Source organism: Hyposmocoma kahamanoa, unplaced genomic scaffold (genome assembly GCF_003589595.1).
Source record: "Hyposmocoma kahamanoa isolate Upper Pololo Valley unplaced genomic scaffold, ASM358959v1 210, whole genome shotgun sequence".
Taxonomy (NCBI): domain Eukaryota; kingdom Metazoa; phylum Arthropoda; class Insecta; order Lepidoptera; family Cosmopterigidae; genus Hyposmocoma; species Hyposmocoma kahamanoa.
The window spans coordinates 5,617,742-5,643,031 of record NW_020653731.1 but is presented as its reverse complement, the minus strand read 5'-3'; the positions used below and the strand labels follow the sequence as shown (position 1 = coordinate 5,643,031).

Sequence of the window (25,290 nt, the reverse complement as noted above, 5' to 3'; positions counted from 1 at the left end):
GAGCATGTACGGTTTTTTGCACCGTACAATACTTTGCTAACTTAACAACCTACATATTGCACGTGTAAATGCTCATAAAGACAGTTGACAACTCGCTTCACTAGCGATCGGCCACAGATAAGCATCCAAAACTATACTGTATACTTTTTACTTAATACATCAACTTATTACGGAAACTGTGGTTTGCGTCAACTCTATATCCTACTCTACTTAATATTACTCCAATCTTAGACGTTCAGAGAACCATACAACGTCTCTAGACGAAATCTTTCACAAGGAATAAAATATATATCACAATGGAAGCATTCCAAACAGAACAACGACTTTTCAAAACCTCATTAAAACTACTTCCTATTTAAAATGACTTACAAAAGGCAGACCATATAGTCCAGTCCGAATTGAAAGACAATCTTAAAGGCTCTGCACTGCACTCAGCTGAGCACTTCTCTTATTGTACAATCTGGCAAAGTGAAACCCAAACTGCTCTAGTATTTTAAACTTTCACGATTACATTCTTTCAAGTTACATAAAAAAGACTGACAAGTGTGAATAACTTTAATGGTGGTTCATTTTGTACGTTTACGGAACATACAGAAATTTAAATTTTTTCTAAGTTCTACTAGTCGTATTATTTTATAATGATATTGCATACTGAAAAGTATAAAGATTATACGGATACTGACGTAAGACGATCACACCAATAAAGGCGAAGTTACTTCAAGATGAGTAAAAGGAATCCTAAAAAAATATATATACGACAAAACTTTAGCGCTTTCGATGTAGGTTGTACACTAAAGTGAAGACTATTGAAAAGGAGAGACCGTTCTTTGGATATAAAGTCGGGCTTTATTTCGATGAGATTATTTACGACTGTTCAATAACAGCTTTTCAGTGATTTGTCTTGATCGAAATTGTTCAGTGTTCACTTAACATAGAAACATAAGGAATATTGAATACTCTACACTTCGACGTGACGTCTTTCACCCTCACCTTCGGAAAGTGAGCTTTACGAAATTCGACTCTAAGAGCGGTTACATACGGTCACTTTTAATATCGATGCAAACGCGATGCAGTCACTAATCGTTTACCTTTACACACGCGCGCGATTTCAATGCAGCCGCGCGTTTGCATCGATGCAATCGCCTATAAATCACATGGTAGCGATGCAATTGCGCGATTCACGAACGTTTGCTCACCGTCTGTAACCACTCTTAGGTCCATAGCAATTAATTCTTGGAAACTGTGCCTGTAAGTTACATGTAAAATATGCTACAGTATAGGTCCGTCCCTTAGTTTCTAACGCTGGTGACAAATTTATAGTCCTGAGGTCATTAGGGTGCGGGTTGGACCCATTTTAAGATGTACATTACAACGTATGTAACAAACACGTACGATATTGTCACATTACTTTTTGTCACTATTTAGTAGTTGTTTTCGTAAAATAAATAGGTATTGCTTTCCACTTTTACTTTCAGTGATTGAAGCAATTTTGACATTTTGTGTTGACTTAATGGTTAAAAGTTTACTCGATTGTGGAGCAAGCTGATCTATATTTGGTATGAATTAAACCACCAGGCAATATCTGCTGTTGGTGTTTCTACTTTTTCTCACATTGCCCATGTAAAACTTCAAGTAGCTAATGGCTAAGAACTTCTTTGTACTGAATATAAGTCACTACCGGTTAACTATAAAGGTAATATTTAAATGGTGAATTTTAATATCCAACCTAAATCCACTACTCCTATTATCTTTGGTTTAAATTTTTGGAAAGCTTTTATACTGGCTCGTGAAGTGATTTCAACTTTAACTGTAGATGAAGATTCAGCTAGTATGTCAGCGAACCCTCTTGAATGAGGCCTAAATGAGTTTGATTCTTTGTCTTTTGAGCAGAAAACTCAAATTGTATATAAGGTTGGTCTTGGTAAAACTCACCTCCTAGAACATGTAATAAATACTGATTGTACTCCCATAAAACAAAAGTATTATCGGCTCAGGCCTGGTAAACAGGCTGCTTTGGAAAAAGAACTTGACCGCATGATAGACATAGGAATTGTAGAACCTTCTCATTTTCCTTAGAATTCACGCGTTGTAATGGTTGAAAAACAATCCAATTATTTTCTTTGATGAGTATTAAGTTTTGTGTTGTATGACTACTTTTTATAAAACAGAAACCGACCTCAAAAGTTTGTGGAATTACACGCCAAGTTTTATTGAAATCGGCTAACGAAAAGTGGGTGAAATCCAATAAACTGGATTCATCTCCTAATTTTTTACCCTTAGACTTGTAATATGTTCTTCAAATTTGAATGGGACATCTACTGAGGTACCCTCTTTCCAACAAAAAATAATTATCGAGATAGGTTCATCAATGTCGGATTAATCGCGTAGCATACACACAAAAAAAAGTTGAACGTCGGGTAATAAAACTGGCCGCAGCTTTAGAATAAAAACGACTCAATAGAAAATCCCAAGTTTTTGGAAAAAGCAAAAATAATTTCACTCATCAATAAAAATCAGTAATTTTTTAAACTTTCTTATCAAGTTTTCTCAATTACATAACTTTTTATTTAAGACAGTATTCGGTTTCATGTGCCATTTTGTGTCTTCGACAAAGTTGCAATGGCAATGGTCACGACCTGATGAGATGCGATGTTACGCCTCCGTCTCGGCGGTGTAATTTTCATCTACCTTCGCAATATTTTTAAAAGTATTCATCGCGTTGATCCTCGTAAAGTTAGTACAATGCAAGGCAAAAGTTCTAAAGCGCATATAACAAAACACTTTTTCAAAGAGTTTTGCTCACAACAGTAAATAATCGAAGTTTGCACACGCTTAGAAAAGTATTAGGAGTTCATCCCGTTCCAAAGTTTGTTCATACAAACATTCGCAAAACAAAACCACACAGTGACGATAGCCAAGCTATTAAGCTTAGAGGGGTATTTAAACACCTCGTTATAAGGATTACTTCCATTTTCGCCGGATATCACATTCGCCGGATGCCTGTTCGAAAGCTTCGATGGTTAAAACGATTAAAAGGGCACTCTGTTACAATACTGCAAGTATAGTTCATTACACATAGCATGGATACGGTGACGTTTGCAATTTGAAGTTTCTAGAGATGGAAAATCGAATGAAAGAAATCGATTTAAATATCTTATTAAGATCATTTACAACGAAGAGAGAATCGATTTAGAGACAATAATTTAAGAACAAATAGTTTCTTTTGTTGAAATGCCACTCAGAGCTTTAAATCGCAAAGATCTGAGGGGCACTGCCACTACGCCCGTCACCCTGAGACAAGTTGACAAGGCTCATGTGCCAGTAATTTCACCAGCACACTTACCCTTCAAGACCGGCATTACTGCTTGGCTGCAGAAATGGGTAAGGTGGCAATACTTTCCTGGACGATCGCTACTGCTGCTGAACAATGATGATGCAATGGTAATCAAAGTAAACAGGATTCAACTATTACCTATGTTACTAAAAAACCACACAACAATTATAAAATTCAACAACAACCAAATAAACAAAAGGTCTACAACTAAGCATAAAACCAACAGCAACGGAACGAAGTTTAAACAATTGATCCAGAAACCGAAAAGAAAAGGTCCGCATACAAAATACAATGTACTCATATTGACGCGAGATACACATTTGTAGATTCGATTTATCGATTCCGTGGTATAAATCTCTAATACATTCCTTTTTACGCATCAAGTAGCTGGGGTAATTTATTTTAATCTTTATCATTTCATTTTCTATCTAGTTAATATATTGTTATTTTTACCAAAAATTATATGTTATATAAATAATAAATAAATTTACTATTTTTTTAACCTGGTTAAGAGATTAGTTAAATGCAGCGTAAAAACTTGAAATGTCATAGTACCCATCCTATGCGAAATGGACTATAGTCTACGCCGCCCCAGGATGAGATAATTGTCCCTAAATCTAGTCTTCGACTTTCGGGTTCGATGTTTTTAATAATAATAATATCAATAAATCTCTCTTTATTGCCTACAACTATAAACAAAACTATAACTATAAAAACTTTGAAAACAACTACACTTAAGAAATGAATCGCGTTTATAAATGTAGATTCTACACACCAGTTGATCTCCTTGTGAAAAAGTTCGTCCAGGGAAGTACTGTCCTGTACCTTTCCTGTTTCTGACATCAAAGCCGTTCTGGTTTTGGAAGGTGCTAGTGAATATACAGGCACATGGGACTTGTCAACTTATGTCTCAGAATGACGGGCACAGTGGCAATGCCTCTTAGATCTTTGCGATTAAAATCTTTGAGTGGCACTGCAACTTCTATGGACAGGCGTGTCTTTTGCCACCAGGCGCATGACTTGTTCGTCCCGTCACTTGGTGTCATTAAAAAAATCACAAAAAAAACATTTTTTGAATCGAAATGATTTAATGATACCATTCTTCAAAATAGAAGTCTGTTGCATGTAAGGCAAGCGTTCTTCCAACTAGGATACCCATGTCTTAAGGATTAACAGAACTCGATACCATATCGATGTCTCTGCAAGTTGTAATTTGTATTTCCTTTCACCAGATGGCGTGAGTGTCCACAACGGACGACAGACCAGTGAGCTAGTGATTGGCAAGGCTGAGCCTCGTCACGCAGGCAACTATACTTGCGTCCCTGCTAATGCCAAAGCTGCCTCGGTCACCGTTCACGTTGTCCAAAGTAAGTATAAATTCTATCTTATTTCAATTCAAAATAGCTGAATTTCCTTTGGCGGAATGTGATAAATATTAAATTTTAGTTGAACAAAATTGAACCATGTTTACTCGCACAGAATAGTTATTATTCAGTATATAAACTGCTTACAATGTCTAGCGCTAAATAAGGATACAAAAAACATTATTTTCGGCTAGAAAAAATTATTTATAAAGGTGAAATGAGATCTCAAAACGACGTTTTAACGTATTTTGTCCTCACGGAAAATCGGTTTTTTGTAGTTAAAAAAATACGAATTTAACGTTTTTTTTTTAAATTGCTAAACAAAACAAAATACCGATAGTGAACTATGGGAACCCTATACACGAATAACTTAACTTCGCTTGATAAATAAATATCACAAAATTCTAGAAAAAAGTTTATGTACAAAAAATCTATTTTATTGGATTGTTATTAGAGATAGGAAATGAAACTGTTTTTCCGGATTTAAACCGCGTATATTTGTTTTTTCAAACAAACCGAGCGACGTTTCGGGCCCTTTACAGGTCCCATGGTCAAGGTTGACAGTCAACCGTGACCATGGAACCTGTAAACTGTGTCGGTTTGTTTGAAAAAACAAATATACGCGATTTAAATCCGGAAAAAACAGTTTCATTTCCTATGTGTAACAATCGCGAAAACCTAAGAACTCGATATGTTATTAGAGATATTTTAATAAAATAGTCTCTTCCGTGTTTCGTGGTAAATACGTCAGGGGATTATGATCTATTTTAAACTAGAGAGGATATTTTATTTCTAAAATGCAAACGTTTAAACATTGTGAAAATCATTTCTCCGCGTTTATTACACAAGCATCAAAGCCTACGCAACCACGATACCATTTCGCCTTAAGAGTCTATACAACCTCAAATGGCTTTGGTTGGTTCCGCATAATAGTGAAAGTGTTGAATTAATCACTTTGGAAAAAATATATAGAAAAATAGAGATATACACTGATTACTATATTGTGTGAAAACACACTTCCTCAAAATTTTCACGATAGACAAAAAAAAAACACAAATTTAACTCAAAATTTTACGAGAAAACCGCTGTATTCAATAGGTAATTTACATATACCAATGATTTTTTAATATCAACTGAACTAAATAGAACACGTATAGTTTATGATATACATTTTGAAATAAAGCCAGTATCTCTACCTCTCGACCCAACCAAAATGAACCGTATTAGTTCGGGAAAAATTTTAATTATTTTTATTTTAATTATTAATGCAAAGATCGAACACTCAGAAAAAACACTCAGAAAAATATCCTTCGATCCGGTCGGATTCGAACCGACGTCTTCTTGCATACCGTGCCAGACGCTATACCAACTAAGCCACGGAACGAACCAACGGACCTCACGAATTTTTCTATGTGCTTGCGTCGTGTCTTTGTACTTGGTCTTTCAACGACTTTTTAGTCGTAGCGCCATCTATGAGAAATCTATTACAGATTTATCACCCAGTTAGTACCTTTACAGCTACCAGTCCTGGCGAGAGATGTCGCTATTCACTGTATTAATTAAATTTTTATTGAATTGATATTCAATTATTTTTTGTGAAATTACTCCACTAGTTTGTTATAATTATTAATGCAAAGATCGAACACTCAGAAAAAACACTCAGAAAAATATCCTTCGATCCGGTCGGATTCGAACCGACGTCTTCTTGCATACCGTGCCAGACGCTATTTTTATTTTATTTTTTTTATACATGACAGGCAAATGACTCCACTCCACCTGATGTTAAGTGGAAAGTGGTATCCAAACGCGAAGGAACCTAGTGCAGCGATGAAATCCTCACTGCACTAGCCACCTCCACCCTAATTCACGCTCAGGTGGTATCGATGGGTGGTATAGACTCTTAATTTAAAGATTAGAAATATTTACGTATTCCAAAACGAGGAAATACATTGTATTGTATATAACTATGACCAACTATGTCCAATTAAGACATTGAGTTCAGGGCACTACTCACAACACCCAGTTAAATTTAGCTAGATTCGTTCTACCGGAATCAAACTTATGAATTCCATATCTAACATCCAGAGTAGTTTATAGCTGTAACCGTAGTAATGAGACACGTAGTACAACTACCGTCTGTTCGGTGCATCAATGCCTACACTTTAGCGCGATTTGATAATGTGACACAGGGTTGTCACATTATCAATCTAATTAAGTTAAATAGTACATTCATCACAGCATTCTCGTGCTTTATTAAAATAACCTTTATTAAATACAGTACCTACTTACGTATTTTCAACTGCCTTCGAACGACTGATCTGCCAAGCAGAGGTCCCGAGTTCGACTCCTGGGCCGAGATAAATATTTATAAATAAATAAATAAATAAATAACGTACACACTCAACATAGCCCCGCACTAGGGAAACCCTGTGTCGCGGGTGCCATGGACACACACATAGACAACCACAAATTACACCCAAACTCACGAGAGAAATAAATGTAGGCTATATAAATATTTCTCCCGGCCCGGGAATCGAACCTGGGACCTCTGCGTGGCAGTCAGGCATGGTAACCGTTCGGCCACAGAGGCAGTTAATTTGTATGGCCTACATTTATTTGTCTCGTGAGCTTGGGTGTAATTTGTGGTTTTGTAATTGTGTGTGCAGTCAAACCACCACTAACACAACAATAAACACGTGTACTATTTGATGTCATTTTTTAAACACCGAGCAAACGATTCATTTTTATAATGAATGGCACGTGTGACGACCCGCGCTATGCAACGTGAGTGCACCGTGAAGTTATGAGAATGTGTGCATCAAGTACAAGGCGGGCAGCGCGTGTGCACACATACAAGCCGCGCTGCTTCGTTTGTATGGAGTTAACCTACTTGTCTTATTATATTATGTTGTAATTATGTCAACTACCTACATGTAACTATTTCAAATCCACTCTAGCCTCATTTAAGGTAATTGCTATAACAATGGATAGTTAGTGAGAGAAATGCAAATCTGCGACGTTCTCAGCTAATTCCCTTCGATGTAACTCACGTTAGTTTTACATACGAAATTGTAGGGTATTACAGCCATCATGCCCCGGGGAATCTAAGACTCCGAACTCCAAATTTACGTATGATCTGCCAAAGTTAATATTTCAGTAAGATTTTTCTTATAATAACATGGCAGATTATCACGCCAATTATCTGGTCTTAAGGGCAAAGGAATTAATTCCGGGACATTTCGAATTAATTTTGCCAATTTATTAATTATTTCCCAAATTGGTCCCACCGGGAGTCGAACATCCAGCTCCCGCAGTGCAAACCATTGGATTACCTGTACGTCACAATTCAGTTAATTGAGCACCCTATATGTTACATACTGGCAGCGCACCGGGCTAATTTCCCGGCAAATAACTTGCTACAGTTATACAAGTTAGATTAGTTCTTAGGTAGATAATTGCAGTCATTCAAAAGAGTTATTTATTTTATATTGCAAAATGTCTCTAACATGTTTCTACTAGTCACTGTATTTTTTTATATTATCTAGTGATGGGACGAACAAGTCGTGCGCCTGATGGTAAGGTACACGCCTGTCCATTACTGTTACAGTGCCACTTAGCTCTTTATATCGCGAATATATGAGGCGCACTGCCACTGCACCAAAGACCACCCTGAGACATAAGTTGACAAGCCCCATGTGCCTGTAATTTCACCAGTACCCTCATCCTTCAAAACCGGAACACAATAATGATGACATTACTACTTGGCGGCAGAAATAGATAAGATAAGAAGATAAGTACTTACCTGGGCGAACTTTTTCTCAAGGAGCTCTACTGCTACTAAATAAATAATTAGTGGCTTACATTTAATTTTGTTGACAATCTTAACGTGTAGCGACGCCAAGGAAAAGCGATGGATCGAACCGATTATAGTGACGATTGATTAAAACGAGGAATCGTCTGTATATATATGGGGGCCTTTAGATGGAGTCTGTTATTTAAAAACCTTTATTTTTTGGTATTCTAATTGCGTCAAAATCACACTTACCTTATTATTATCCTGAATAGACTCACAACTGCCCGAAAACGGCATGTAATGAAAATTTCAGACTATAAACAAATAAAATTATCTTTACAAAGAACGTTACTTTTATCAAAATATTAGAAATTAATGTCAAGGCTTAGCGTTTCATTATTTTTATTGTGAATTTCATTTCTTGAAAATAAGACATCGCTTAAGGTTAAACAATGATGTTATAAGATATTTTTTAGATCTCTATCACAATTATTGTTTAAAGAAAACATATCAATATCATATATTGATATATTTTCATATATCTCTTCATAAAGAGGCCGTATGGTGGAACCTTTGCCTGCCTAAATAAATGGGTGAAAATTAAAAAAAAAATTGTTTAGTGCTTAGAGGATGGAAAAAATAAAAGAAAGGAGTTGCCCTAACTACGCAATGAACGTGCATACCTAAACAAAAATTGAACGAACAAAATGGCGGATTTCTTTAGTGTCGTACCATAATCTATCGATAAGTTATTATCGACATGCAAACATTTAATTAAAGTAGATCAATATTCCATTTGGAAATATTTTAGGTTATATGGGAATATCCGGGAATGTCACATGAAATTTTGAATTTATTGTTTAGCGTTTACAAAGACCCAAATATTACGAAAAGTGAATTAGCACAGACAAAGTTAATATTTTGTAATTTGAGAGTATATAAAAAAGAGAAATCTTTGAGAAATCCTATACATTTCCAACCTCAAGATTCATATTTTCATAGAGAAATTTTTAGACGGATTTCAAATAGTGTAAGCTTTTTGTATTTATCCATTGGCATAGAATTAATATCAATGACTGATTTAAGTGAATGTTTAATACTTCCATTTAATTTTGGAAATAAATGAAAGTAGTACTATTATCAATAATAATATTATTATCATACGTTTATTTACTTAAAACATGGAATAACAGGAGATGTAACAAGAGACGGTGTTAGTGTAAATATGTTTCGCATATATTAAATAGCATGCAAATGTCTGATTATACAATGTCAATTGACTACTATTGGCCGAGCGCCTTTGATATGTGCAGAAAAATCGAAATGATACAAGTAGTCACGAGCGACTGCGAATTGTGACAAGCCACGCCAAACGAGCTCTATACACGTTAGCGCTCGCCTTCACTCGGTCAGCTAGGCGAGTGACACCGAACGATGGCAACGTTAGACCAACATGGTCTTTGTATTGCTGACTTTTTATAATAAGAATTTTTATAAGTTGGAGTTGTCAGTAAAAAAAAATCGGAAACGAGTGGATATTTTTGTTTTCAGGAATTGAGAATGCCTAGTAAATGAGTTTTGTATATTCCAGAATAAAAATAAAATTATTTACCAATAATCCTTATGATGGAATTGTATTATCATGTAATCTAGTTACATTTAAAGTTATGTTAAAATTTGACTCTTCAAATCGAAGCGAATAAAATTGAAGATGATCTTTGATTCAATGTTTATATTCGGCACTATTATACGGCGGTATGATTTCCAACCATTCTTTTTCCTTTTTTGATTTGTAGGTAAACTTGAAATAGTAAAAATAATAATAATAAAATAATAAAAACCTCGTAGTGAATTATTTTAATAACAGAATATCTATAATATGTACGCTTCCAAGAACAACACTATCTCAAAATAATCGTTAAGAACAATCATCAAAATATACAAACAAACAGGTAATCTGAAGAAACCAAAGCAGAATTTGGCAAGATTTATGAATAAACTACTTAAATATGTCTAATTACGTCTAATTAAATAAATTAAATACGTCTGATTTATATATGTCAGCATATCATGTCCTTTTTTAGCTTAGAGGATGGAAAAATTTTTTAGTGTTCTTTTATTTTTTTTTCCATCGTCTAAGGTTTAGTGTCAAATTTATTGCTTTTTAAATTATTTCGTTAAGGAAAAGGTAAAGGCTTAAAACCATACAGACAAGTCTCAGTGAATTTTTGTTTTGTTAGTTTTAGGTAGCTATGTATACGCTATGTCGTCATATTAATTAAAAATGTTAAAAAGAAATTTAACACGGATGTACAGTTCATATCTGGAAATATTATATCAGTCAAATTATAAAGGAAGATGTTTATGGGGCTGTTTATGTATTTAAGGAAATTAGGTACGAGACATTTTCTGACAAGATTTTGCCTCAGGCTAACTCGAGCCATCTTCAGTTATCTTATTATATAAACCTGTATAGATAAAAGAGCACAGGAAATTGCTCTCTTTGTACGTACAAGTACATAATCTATATATTAATAAAAGCTGCGATCGCCTAGTCGAGATTACGTTTACCTCCTATTTAAGAAGTCCTGGGTTTGATTCCAATTAGGAGGTTGTGTTCATCTTTACCGACGGAAAGTCTGTTAGTGTTCGACAGAATATGCTTCGGTGAGTATGCCCATGAGCTCAATCCGCCTACCCACTTTTACCATCGGACATCCAGATGTACGGCGGGATATTGTCCCCACTTGGTCGATATTCCTTTCAGGCATAGCTTTTCGACACGCTGCCCAGAAATGGTATTCCCTGCATGCGACTGGGTTTCCGAGTACATACAACTCGAGTATTTCTAATATGCGACTGGAAAATGCATTTTTTGGACGAGCTCGTTCTATCCTAGACCCTGTCTTTGCTCCAAGGATAGTTCATGGTCAAAAGCAAGTACATTTACTTAAAAAAAAACTTTTATTTTTATTATTACTACAAAGATCTAACACTCAGAAAGAAATCCTTCGATTCAAACTGCCATCCTTGGATCCGGCCGGATTCAAACCGACGTCTTTTAGCTTACCGTACCAGACGCTACACCAACTAAGCCACAGATCGAACCAGCGGACCTTACGAATTATTTGGTTTTTCAACGACTTTTTAATCGTAGCGCCATCTATGAGAAGTCCATGAAAGATTTATCACCCAGTAAGTACCTTTACCTCCTTCGCTTAGTTGGTATAGCGTCTGCCACGGTAAGCAAGAAGACGTCGGTTCGAATCCGGCCGGATGCAAGGAATTTTTTCTGAGTGTTCGATCTTTGTATTAATAATTATAACAAACTAGTGGAGTAATTTCACAAAAAAATAATTGAATATCGATTCAATAAAATTTTAAAACTTTCAATTTAGCAATTGTGACCATTAAACAGACAGCTGATGTACCGAGTACGTTTTCTCCTAGTCTATAACCGGTAGGTTATAGACTAGGAGAGTCATTAGGTATAATGAGGTAGTAAATGAAAGTAGAGAGTCATTAGGTATAATGAGGTAGTAAATGAAAGTAGGAGATAATTTAATATAATTTTTTAAATAATTTATTTTGTATTTGAAGAAATATAAAAGAAGAAGAATAGAAAAGAAAGATTTTTGAGACTAACAAAAATCATTCTTTTATATAAAAAAAAGATACATGAAGTTCCGTACTTCCCTAAAAAGTAAATCCGGCCATAGAAATTTCAACGATAATGGTCTACACATTTTTTTTGCGTAAAACACGCCGTATTTTTACGTTGTTAATCTGAAAAAATACAAAAATCATCTTTGCAGCATTTTTCAAAATGCTTTTTATATTACAGTGTATTGGTTTGACACGGTACAGTTTCTTTACATACTTAAAAGTTGAATTAGTGTATCTGATCTGCACCAAGTGCAAACGGCAACTGATAGAAATCCGACGACAGCCGGAACACGAAAAATAAAACACGGAAAATATTTGTTCGTAAAAGTCGCATCAAACGGTTTTGTGGCAGTGCGTCCGCTGTTTCCGTAGCAATCGGATTGCCGACGCAACTACTAGCTATCGGATTGTCGACGCCACTTTTCGTAACGAGCGGACGAGTGTAACTTGTGTGTGCGAGACAACGGATTTAGAAAGTGATGAAGAACTATTAGTCGTGGTGGCTTGTTTGTTGGTAGAAGAAGAAAGAAGAGAAAAAAGGAAACATGATATCTGGATACATGTCATATTTAAGAAGAGATCGCAACATGGAGAATATCATACGCTATTCCCTGATTTGCTAAATGATAAGATAAAATTCTTCCAGTATTTTCGTATACTATTCTTAACAAATAGCAATTGCCCCTCCGAGCAACTGCGTCGGCATTACCAACAGGCCGGTGCGTGCGGTCCGTGCAGTGCGGATCAGTGGACGCAGTTGTATGAACTTCTATACAAAGAATAGTAAAAGCCGTATAATGTGATACGTCAGATGCGTGCGCTGCTGATCTATGGACACCTTAATGCTCTTTTTGCGTTAAGCGCAGGCAATGGCTATCGCAGTAGCGGTCACCCACTGTCTGGTCAACTAATGACATTTAAGATCTATTTTCATTATAAACTTAATGGTTTTCACTAAAAAGACTCAAGAATAAAGGAAACTATTTATAGCAACCATGATTCTATATACAAGGAGTATGTTGTTACAAGAAAAAAACATTAATAATTTTCATATTCCGCTCGTTTTGTTGGCAACCATTGTTGGTCCAGCAAATTAAACTGATATTGAGTAATGAACGAAAAATCCACCAACATTTCGGCTTGGCCAATTTTCGTGACCAGATATTGTTTTAAAATTTAAATTTGTTAATTTCACGCACTTGGAATATAAATTAAGTTGCCAATAGGAATTCGAAATTTGAATATTTTTCACTACCTCATTGTGATTCAGTGTTTGAAATTAATTTTTATTTTGAGGGATTGGGGGATTGAATTTTGATAAAAATAATTTAATTTTTGAATATGATTAAATAAACAAAGAAATTTGTTTTTACAGATTTCGTTTATGAAGTACATCAGCGAGGATAAAATAATATAACATCACACGATCTTCACTCTCTGTGGAATCCATAGCCATAGTCCACTGCCACACTGACGTAATGCGGGTTGGGGACACAAGGATTGTAAACAGGGTTTCAAATTATCAACATATTTCTTTGATAATTATCATGACAATTATCTGATAATTATGATAATTATCCAATACATATCTGATATTTATCCTAACGATTTCATTTAATTTTTTACTAAAAAGAAAGATGAAGAAAGTGAACACGACGAAACGAAGAAAGATCGCTGGGAAAAGATTTGATGACTTTTTAAACTGACATTTGACACGTTTGAACATGTCTCTGATATAAGTACACTGCAGGCATTGACTTACAAATAAATGCAGGACTATAGCCCCCTTTACACAGTCACATACATAGGAAAGAGCGTCTGTGTAAAGGGTAATACCGCAGGACAGTCCGCGTGAAACTGGCGCGTGTTGGAGTGCGCGATCGCGCGTGCGACCGATGAGCGCAATCGCGCGATCTTTCTCTTCCAACGTCGTTACACGCGCGCTCAATTGCACACGATCGCTGTATCACGCGCGATAGAGTGTCTGTGTAAAGTCCGCTATTGATGGCGCGGTACCATTTTGTAATAACAATAAATTTTATAAATCTTCAGATTATTACCAAGGTATATTTATCAATATAAATTATCAATAACAATAATCATTTAGGACACTAGTTAGAACTAGTTACTTTTATACTTAACTTGAAAATAAAGCTGTACTTAATATAAGCAGGTACATATGACGTCGGCGGCAGGGTCCGGCTTAGTCATTTATTTATTTATTACAAATATATTTGTTTACACGGTACTGCAGTTAAGAAATTAATAACACGTGAAACTAGGTTAATAAAGAAATAACAGAAAGAGAGAAAAAAATACTTCATAATAATACACTCGATTTCCTGACATCCATCACTTCACACAATCTCAAGCATTCACAACACACAATACATCTTATATGTTATAAGTAAGTTACAAGTATGTTATTATCTTCCGAACCATATGTCGGTTTTCCCGATCGGTCTACTTATCTAAATAGTTTATTTCACGGATCGGTCAACGTATATAATAAGAGATGTATCATTTGAGAAGCAACTGATGTCGAAATAGAAAATAACATAGATACAACAAACTGCGAAAAAGATATTGAAGTAATTTTCTTTTTTTATGACAAATATCAAGTAAAAGAACGAATAAGTCGTGCGCCTGCTGGTAGATAAGGGACACGCCTACTAACAGTTGCAGTGCCTAGCAGAGATTTAAACCGCATAGGTCTGAGGGGCACACCCACTGTGTCCGTCAACCCGAAACATAAGTTGACAAGCCCCACGTGCCTGTAATTTCACTTTACCCTTTAAAACCGCAACGCAGTAATGCACGCATTACAGCTTGGCGGCTGAAATGGGTAACATGGCGGCAGTGCTTCCCTGGACGAACTCTTTCACAAGTAGCTCTACCGCTACTTAGTTTTAAAATCGCAAAGATCTGCCACTACGCCCGTCTTCCTAAGTCATAAAAATTCAATATCACTAGCACCCTTAGGCTCAATTTGTATTGCCGCGGAAGGGAATGGAAGCGACTTTTTATTATTATAAGTAGATATGATACCAGTAGCTGCGGGAAATTCCGAATTGTGTAAAATTCTCCCGAAGATGCGCGACTTGTTTTATGGCTCGTATCTAGTTTGTACGTTACGCAATTGACAAAAAGTTCATTATGCTATGGGAACAAAAATTCACTTCCATTCCCTTACGCAGCAATGTGAATTGAGTTTTACCCTTCAAATCCGGAACGCAGTAATGCCGAAAGTACTGGTAGACGGTAGAAATAGGTACGGTAAATGTACTTCCCTGAAGGAACTCTTTCACAAGGAGCTCTACTGCTATTACTACTCTACTTCTGCTGGACAATAATTTTCATTTTTAAAGAATACTGATGCAAATTGACTTGGGTTATCATTGGATTATGTTTATTATGTCCAGTGAAAAAGTTTCATTCTCAATTTGACACATTAATTACAATCTTTAATTTTTTTTTCTTTCACAGGTGAAACCCCAGCTGCCATGCAACATGGCAACAACTCAGCGGTGACCATACAACAAATACATACAGTCATACATTTTTTATTAACCATAATATCGTTCAAGATATTGCTACTGACACATCTCTACGGGTTTGGCTAACGTTGTTCATTTATAATAAATATGTACATAATACTATAAAAATTATAATCAAAGTACAGTGCAATGGGCATAGTTATTTGGTTTCGGATTGTGTTAAGTTGTGTGAGAAATAGACTTTGTTTAGAGAGTAGTCAAGGCGCAGCCATACTTTGTAACTATTTAGTATTTTTCTTCGTAAATATTATATCAGGTTTTGGTTTATAATTGCTTCAGAACTATACTACAATATATTCTACTATATTCAACCGATCGACGTCGATCTGTTGCTTTGGTTATACTCTTAGGCTGAGATTTATAAAACGAACTTTTGCTTCGACTAAGCAAAACTAACAAACTTAACAAGTTTTTCGTGCTTACAAAACGAACTTAGCCTAAGTTTAAGTAAGAAATTTAATTCAAATTTAAATTTACTACATAATTAATTGATACATATTTTAATTACGAACTAAAGTCAAAATTAAATTTCTTGCTTAAACTTAGGGTAAGTTCGTTTTGTAAGCACGAAAAACTTGCTTAGCTCGCAATGTTGTCGATCTTGGTGGCGTAATAGTTTTCACTGTGGACGCTAGATACCGAGATTCCGGGTTTGTTTCCCGGTAGAAACAATTTGGGAAATGAACTTCTTAAAATTTGTTCTTTTTAAGGTGTTCCAGGTAGTGTCCTAGAGTGAATTCCGTCGCTCTGGTACTTACAGGGAATTCCCTAGTTTTGAGACCAGGCAATTGGTGTGGTTATCTGGCACATTATTATTACATTATACATTTCCATAATCGAAGTCAAAGTTCGTTTTATAAATCACACACAACTTTTTAATAACTGAATAATTGAATTTTTATTAATTGAAAATCATAAGTATGTCGTAATGTCGGCAAACAAATTTAATATTTTTTTTAATTTTTCTTATTTTCATATGAATGATTTTAACATTGCCTGTACTGTGTCTACGTATAATTACTTTAGACTTTGTTATAAAACTTTCCCCGTGTATAAAAATTAGATATAACGTAATCAAATGTTTCGTGCTTTTCAGATAAAATCATATTTATAATAAAGATAATAATTTATTTTCTAGTTGAAACAATTTCAAAAAATACTATTTGAATTTAAATAATATGGAAGACAGTTTTTATTTGACATTATCGTCGTTTTAGAGTGAATACCTCGTATGTGATTTTAATGTAATTTTTAGGGCGAAGGTAAAAATGTGGTGTAAAATGCAGTTAACGCAAGAATGTTTGTAAGTTAACATTTTAATTAGTTAAATTATACCTCTTTTAGATATTATATTACTTTAATAATATATTTGAGCAAGAAATTTATAAGTTTTTCTTAAAGAAAAAGTAGTAAAAACTAACTATGTGAAAACGCGTGCTCGAGGTTAAGGCGACGTTATATACAATCATTTTATGATTTTTTCGTTTTGCGTGTAAAATAGAAATATTTTTAACAAATTAACTATTTCAGTTTACAGTGGTATTAGTCTTATGAAACAAACAAACTAGTTAAAAACGTGCAAACTATATAATTATCTACCTTGCTACCATCATATTTGGGTCAACCAAGCAATGTTAACCACTAGTCGTATAGAAATACGACTGAAAATGGTTAACGTAGAATACAAAGGTTTATTTACAATTTATCGCTTCAAGGATCACTGACAATTACTTGCGAAGCTTGACAACTGTAAATCGAGGGTGAGGTGATCAAATGCCATCTTTAGACTAGAGAGAGGGCTTTAGCTAAAGCCTCTGCAAACGTAAGGGATATACCCAATGGTCGAAAGTGAGTAACGGTACTTTGATATTAAAATAAGCTTTTCTCACACTTGCTCGGAAATGTTTGTATTACGTTCAAAAAACGAACACGGAAAGTTTGTCATTTGTGGACCGTGCGACTTCTTCCCGGTCAAGGCCTGCAAAGCAAGTATGAAAATCCATTACTGTCTGCTGCTCTAAACTTTAATCTATCTACTAAAACAATTAACTATGTAAACAAGCAAAAGAAATACTCATATTACCAACTGCCCAGTGTTCGTAACTGCAAGAATTAAAACACCTACATGTACCGCATACTATTTTAAAAAAAGAAAAAGGTGGTAAAATAAACGAAATTTTTTGGTATTCTTCTCTGTTTTTTTGTATTTTCGTCGTGAAAATTACTTCTAGTGAGAAGAGCCATAACGGAAATTCTATCTAATTTAAAACAAGAGGCTATATTAGCCATGAAAAACTGGATACCGGCTATGAGCAAAGTAAGATACAATGCAAAATTATGACACTTTCATGCACTGGAGAATTACATGAGCCATCATCAGAAGTTCAGCAGACATTAACATTTTCAAATATTGATTAATTGTCAATTCTAATTTTCTTTTATAATAAATATTTTTTCCTTTTTTCTATTTATTATACTTGAACAAATAAATATTAAACAATATCACATACGTTGCTCTGATCCCAAAGTAAGTAGGTAAAGCGGTTTATTCCCAGCAGTTCCATGTACTCAGTTCCACAAGGAACAACTGAAATCCAAAAGTTCCATGCATGGAACTAGTGGGAAAAATTTAATGTTTTTATCTTTATTCAGTTCCGTATGTAGAAAGATTCCTAAAGCTGCTAACATCACTTGTGTTATGGCAATCGGAAACAACGACGGTACCACTAACACCCAGACCCGAGACAATATACAAAAGTTAGTTTTCTACAGAGACCCGTTCGGGGATCGAACCTGAGACCTCAGAGATGGCGACACCATGAAAATAGGTGTGCAAGTATGCAACCCACTAAACTATGGCTGTCGATTAAGTCTAAAAAATACCTATGCGGCAAGATACCTTCTAAACAACTTTGTTTCAGCAACCAATAGTATTGCGTTATATTTACTGACATATGTAATGTCCAAATAAAGGAATTCTATTGTTTGTCTAATCATGGGTCGTAAACCGCATCTTAAATATGTCTGGTAATTGGCCGAAATATCGACAAAACAACTTCAGATTGGCTAGTTCTACTGCTTGGTTTAACTAGTGGGTCCAGCAGGATTTTCAAATACTTGTGATTATCAACCTCTTGGTTATGCGGGAAGTGCACTATAACCTATGCAAGCACAGGGACCTTATAAGTTCAGGTCCTGACCCCAGATCAGCCCGTGGATAGGGTTGTCAAAGACCGTTGTCACGGACATCATTCGGTTCTCAAGAGGCTAGTGCCTTGAGTGAGCAGCTCCGGATGCACGTACAAATACCCTACTTATTTTCCAGATACGTACCAGAGCTGTTGGCATGCTCACTTCTCGCTGTGCGTTGCACAACTAACGGTTGCCACCGCTAAGCTTTTAACTCTAAAATTCACTACCAAATCTCCTCCTGACGCCGAAGGGACTGGAGGATATCTAGCTCACCCTCTACTAGCTTTCCGCGCTAGTACTGGAACTACCAGTGAATTCAAGCAGCCGAACCGACAGTCCTATATCTTAATTTTCAGTATGTTCGTTGGAGTTGAAAGTTTAAAAAAATGTTACGCCGTAGCCTTTATTATGTCGAACCACTGTGTACTTAATGGATAATTATGACAAATAAAATATTTTATTTCTTTCTATTTTATCTGTAAAGCACATTATATAACAAGTTGAACAATACCGTTGAAATTGTAATAATGTAAAAGTATACCAATTGAGTACAATAATGTTTAATGTAAATAATTTGTGAAATATAATCCTAAACAGTTAATAAATGTAATTACCTGTCAATGATTTTAAGAATAAAATAAATAATAATTTTGAATTGAACGTGCCAAGTTTTTGTTTTATTTTACCCTTTTCGTAATAGTGACTTAGATTCAATCGATTGCATTGAGTACAAGTAACCAATAAATTGAACAGCGGTTAATATATAACGTTGATAGGTAATTTTTTAAACGTGGAAATCGCATTGCGCTTTCGTGCGAAATCAAAACACTACAAGTTTCGGTTCAGTGTTATGTCGTTTTATTATACCAATCTTTCGGCTTTTATGAAGGTAAAAGAAAAATGTATTCGTTTTCCAATAGATATAGCTTATTTTGCAAAGTATAGTGATACTAGATAATTGTATATGTAGTAGTGTGTCATTCGCATAAAAACCACAAATACTTCTGTAAATACCACTACAAATGCAATTTGGAGCTCTGGCTAATCCAAACTAATATTATAAATGCAAAAGTATTCGCCTAAACCGCTGAGCAATTTTGATGAATTTTGTTATAAAGATAGATGACACCTAGGAGAAGAACACAGGTTAGTTTAGTTACAAAAATAAATATGGCGTTCCCTACTTGAGATCGAATGCGGTTTGATCAAACATTAATTTGCTCGAAAACGTTTTCTCGATTGTCCATTCGACCTACAAAAGGTGAGTCTAAGGTTTGTCCCATCGACGCATCAAAATCCCTAAAGAATGCAATGATCAACAGTGCTGTTTATAGATATTAAATAAAAATAGATATACATTTTGTATTTTTAAAATTTTGATATTGAAAAAACTAAATTATAGTTATTATGCACGAGTTTTAAATATTAATTATCATATAAAGTGGTAATGTAATTCATAATGTTTATTTTCATTAAACGCGTATAATATAATTAAAAGGATAATTTATAATTGTAATAATAACACTATGATATGAATATATGAATAATAACATGCATTAATGAATTTCACCTTTTCATTCCACGTTTTTAAGTTGTGTCATTGAATTTTATTATGATACTCAAGCGATATCAATATTGCGACAGATTTATAGGGATCAGCGATCGGTTGTCGTTGAATTGTGACCTCGGGATGAAAGTCGGGTCAATGATCGCTATTGACGTGCCAAACGGCACAAACTATAGAAACTGTATACTTTTGTAACACATAATTCATTCTATAGTTATATAGTCTCTAAAACAATATTGTATGTGCCTATTTTGCACACTCTTGTCAAAGTGCACAAAAATAAATAAATAAAAAACTTATTTTCAAATGTTCAAGCCTTTTCGTATAACGTCACGCCTAACTCAGTTTCTCGTTTCAGAATTCCGATTTCAGAATAAAAATACAAGGTGCTGACGAATTATAAGGCCACGTGTGATTATGCATCAAAAGTGCTATATGTGGATCATACGTTAGTGCTTTTATCACATGAAAGTCATAAATATAATACGAAATATTAGTGCATGTGAAATTTTATGAATGTTCTATATACATAGGTTTAAATTTATCGTCTAATATTGGACCCACTAGTGGAACCAAGATTGGAATCAACAATCCGAAAGACTAATTTCAACCGTAGAATTTCAAGTCATAGAATAACCTCTCTCCTGAAAAATTTTTGCAGAAGTGGCCTTGTTTGTTACACCAGGGTCGTAATTATATACTCCATTATAATCTTAAGTACATTTGAAGTTAGACAATCGCTATAAATATATATTGGTTTTTCGAGAAACTTAAGAAAACAAGCCCATTACTAAACCCATCCTGTTGATAACAATACTATTTAGTAAATAAAATCTCTTCAATGTTATCTTCTGATACTTTTTAACTATTACTGACCATTTAATTTTACCTCCTAACTAATTTAAAAAATGACAGTCACGGTATTATTTAATTTCTTCCTAAGGATGTTTATCGAAACGGAATTGTATTAAGCTGTTCAGAAAAAGTTTTTATATCCATATAATAAAATGGGAAAAGACATCGTGTGTTTCGTATTACCTTGTACAACATGGCTCTGAATCTAGGGGTCTACCCTCGATCTCCGTCCGACATCCGTCCGAAACTATTACTGCCATCTCTGTCTCTAAATCTGAATTCTTTTTACTACGCAACAACATTTAAATTCCTCGAATAATACAACCGCGCGGCCGCCGCATGAACGAAAAACAAGCCAGCTTCGCCCGCGCGTCCGGGACACTCATTTAAGTAAGACGTAAAAGCTAAACGATTACAGCGTATTTTGCCATGACAGTTCGCACGCGGTCTCCGCTCGCTCCGCTTACTCTGTCTATTACATTTTCACGTCTAAACTGCTGAACCAATTTTCATGAATTTTGGTATATGACCTAGGAGAAGGACAGACTACTTTTTGTCACAAAAATGAATCTTAAACGGAGTGAAATACGGGATGAAATGGATAACCAATAAAACTTCAAATAAAAATTAGTACACTCACACTACAATGGGCTAATCGTCGTTACTTATCCTACGCAGAATAACCAGCTGATTAAATTATAAATGATACGGAACCTTTTAAACACTTACACTATAGTTACAAAAGAAATAAGATTCCAACAAAGCGGCAAATAAACAAAAGAACGAAACACGTACGCAGAAAAAAACACTCAATAAAATTAATTGCCCGTCTGATTGATGCTTGAAGCGGCCCAAGCCCTCACAGGCATTTCTATCAAGTGTGTCTGGCACGGACAAAGTTGATCCTTGTTTGGGTTGTGCTCATCGGGGCTTTGACAAATGTTTCTTTATTTATGTTTGTTAATGGCGTAGGAAAGAGAACTCGGGTACCTATGTACAATATTAAGGTCGACTTAAATACATAGGTACAGTCAAGAGCACATCAAGATTGATTTTTTAACTTTAGATGGCGGATTATATTCTTTATACTTTTTACGTGGTTTTTGTTACAAATAAGAACATATAAAGCGATTATTTCCATTAATTATGTTATATATGTTATATAGTACGTTAACAAATAAATAATTTTCTTTACAGTTTAACTACTACTGACAATTTTCTCTCACACTAGTTCTGTGAAAGACTTTTGTTTATTTAATCTTTTTTTTACAATTATACAAAATACAAATGGTGGACTTAATGCCTTGAGGTATTTTGTATCAGCCAATCATTAGGCCAAATAGAAAAAAAGGTAAAAAAAACACCTTAAGCCAAAATTTGTTGGTCCATTTAAACGGTATAAAATCAAAATGGTATAGTTTGAACATACTTAATATACATATAATAATCATCAATATGTACGGAATAAATAGTTTTTCGTCTAGTGTACATACAAATGTTTACATACTAAAACATCACAAAGCAAAAATGTGTAGCAAGATTTAAAAGCATAAAATTGAAATTCATATTTATTAAAAAAAGTTACTTTCAATTTTTTACAAAATTCTGTTTTCACGATGTTAAATTCGAAGAAAACAAAAACATTTTCAACATTCAAGGCAAAAAGTTAAACAACGTCATCTAACATTACTTTGAAGATGCTTGGTTACTTGAACATTTTAATTTTATCAATCTAGGCTTCTTATTTTTTCACATACCCAGAAGGGCAAGATCTGTTCTAAAGCTACACATGCAACGTTAAGCTGGGTCATTACCGAGCGAGTAACTGAAACTTGACAGACACATTAACGAGGTTCTAGTGTATATGCGTGAAACAGTCTTCACTCGCTAGAATGAGTACTGGTTATCGTCGGCTCACTGTGAAGGTGGGTATCCGTTATGTTCGTTGAATAGATTAAATTTAATAGAAAATAACGTTATTAAGATTCAAATTAGTCTGGCATAAATTAACCTTTCGATCCTTTCATGTCATCAAAATCAAGAATGTTTTATATTCTATATTTTATCCGACGAGTAATATCAGCTGATAACAATGTGTTATACAAGAATTTAACAGCCAATGAATCCACTAAAGATACGACTTAGCACCAACATCCATAACACGCGCATCCGCGACCAAGACGATAGCTCAGTGCAGATTCTCTGCCTGCAATTGGGAAACCGGTGCGTGGGCCACAATTGATACCTGCTCCTCTCCAGTATGGAGTTTCACGCGGTGCCCAGCTGAAAACAAAGGTAAGTTTTAGAAGGCATAATGAGGTGCAATGTCCTCGAGTCTTAGCGTGATGTACTCTGAAGTCGCGCCACATAACAGTTATCTAGAAATTAATATGTACTATGTCTAGATAGGTACTATACTATAAGCTACTCGCGAAAGGGCAAAGAAAGTTCGGTGACGTAGATATTGACTCTCTCTTTTTTTAATAAATAATAGACGCACTCTTTGCCGCACTCATCAGAAGGAGGAAGCAAAGTGCATAAACAAAACTTAAGTAGTTAGATATGGGACTATCCAAATAAGTGTTGATTAGTGGGAAAATAATTGACTCTCAATTGAGATGATGTACCTATAAATTTAATTTATAAGTTTCGTAGATCTAACTAACGGTGAAGAAAAACATTGTGAGAAAACCTGTATGTCGATGAAGGTTCACAAATCTTGCAAAAACTTGTAAAATCCCCAAGTTGCAAAACCTGAATCCTTTCCTAAAAAGAGACCCATGCCTGGCAGTGAGACGTATAATATATATACATATGGAAGTATGAAGTGTGCTTAGACTACTGTTTCTACTAAATATCTGTCAAATATTGTGCTGTGACGGTTTGTTTTAAATCTCAATAAAAACAACGAATTTCAATCAAGCACCCTTGGGTGAATTTTTAATTGAATCAATCATAACACGATTAATTCAATTAAAAATCCGCCGATGTTCAAATTAATTATTTAAAATTGTTGCTACAAACACTGTGCTTGATAGGCAAATATGGAAATATATTGCATTATCACCATAAAGACATCTTGTTTGTTTCAATTACCTCTTAATTTTTTTCAGCGATCCGATTACTTAATTGTTAAAAATGTCTGAACAGGAAAGACAAAATATCCATTGATGTTATGATGATGATGTTGTATTCATTGCTTAACTGCCACCTTGGCCGAACGGTTACCATGCCGGACTGCCACGCAGGGGTCCCAGGTTTGATTTCCGGGCCGGGAGAAATATTTGTATGAAACATTCATTTCTCTCGCGAGTTTGGTGTAATTTGTGGTTGTCTATGTGTGTCCATGGCACCCGCGACACAGGGTTTCCTTAGTGCGGGGCTATGTTAAGCATGTGCGTTGTTATTATTATTATTATTATCTTTACTTTACACGGTTAGCTGGTTGATTTAAATGTAATATCTTTAGCGCAAAAATTAGATCATGGCTTAAAGAGTAGTTTTTGTAACAGCTATCGAGTAACGGGTATCAAAAAATAAGCTTCAGGCTAATAGGTTTAAGGATGTAACGTTGATATGAATAGCTTAAAGTTTAGAAATTAGAATATGTAATAAGGAGCAAATGTTCAAAAGAATGTACTTGTTTTTCATATTTTACGTTTTACTGAAAAGGTCAACTACAAATTTAACTTAGCAATGAGAAGTAAAAACTCACCAAGAACAAGGCATAATTAACTGTTAATAGAAAATCCGAACACAAGTAATTTGAATATAAAATGATTAAAAAAAAAGGTTTTCCTTAATTACGTTTACCGTGAATACGTCAAATAATTCACAAAATTTTGATTGTCAGATTAGCAGACCAAAATTTTTTTCGATTGTCTTATGTTTAGGCATAGAGATTTTTTTCCAGCCAATGACCTTTTTTTAAGACGTAAAAATTGTTTCCGGCACTTCGCAAT

General features: G+C 34.8%; 1 protein-coding gene across 1 annotated transcript in view; it reads left to right on the top strand.

Annotated features, from left to right (window-relative positions):
* Positions 1 to 16,012, top strand: part of LOC113227421 — a 75,787-nt gene extending 59,775 nt beyond the window's left edge. The window contains exons 6-7 of the mRNA XM_026460339.1: positions 4,567 to 4,701; positions 15,644 to 16,012. Coding sequence (XP_026316124.1) covers positions 4,567 to 4,701; positions 15,644 to 15,780 — 272 coding nt within the window. The 3' untranslated portion in view covers positions 15,781 to 16,012. The remainder of the gene's footprint in view (positions 1 to 4,566; positions 4,702 to 15,643) is intronic.
* The last annotated feature ends 9,278 nt before the right edge of the window (positions 16,013 to 25,290 follow it).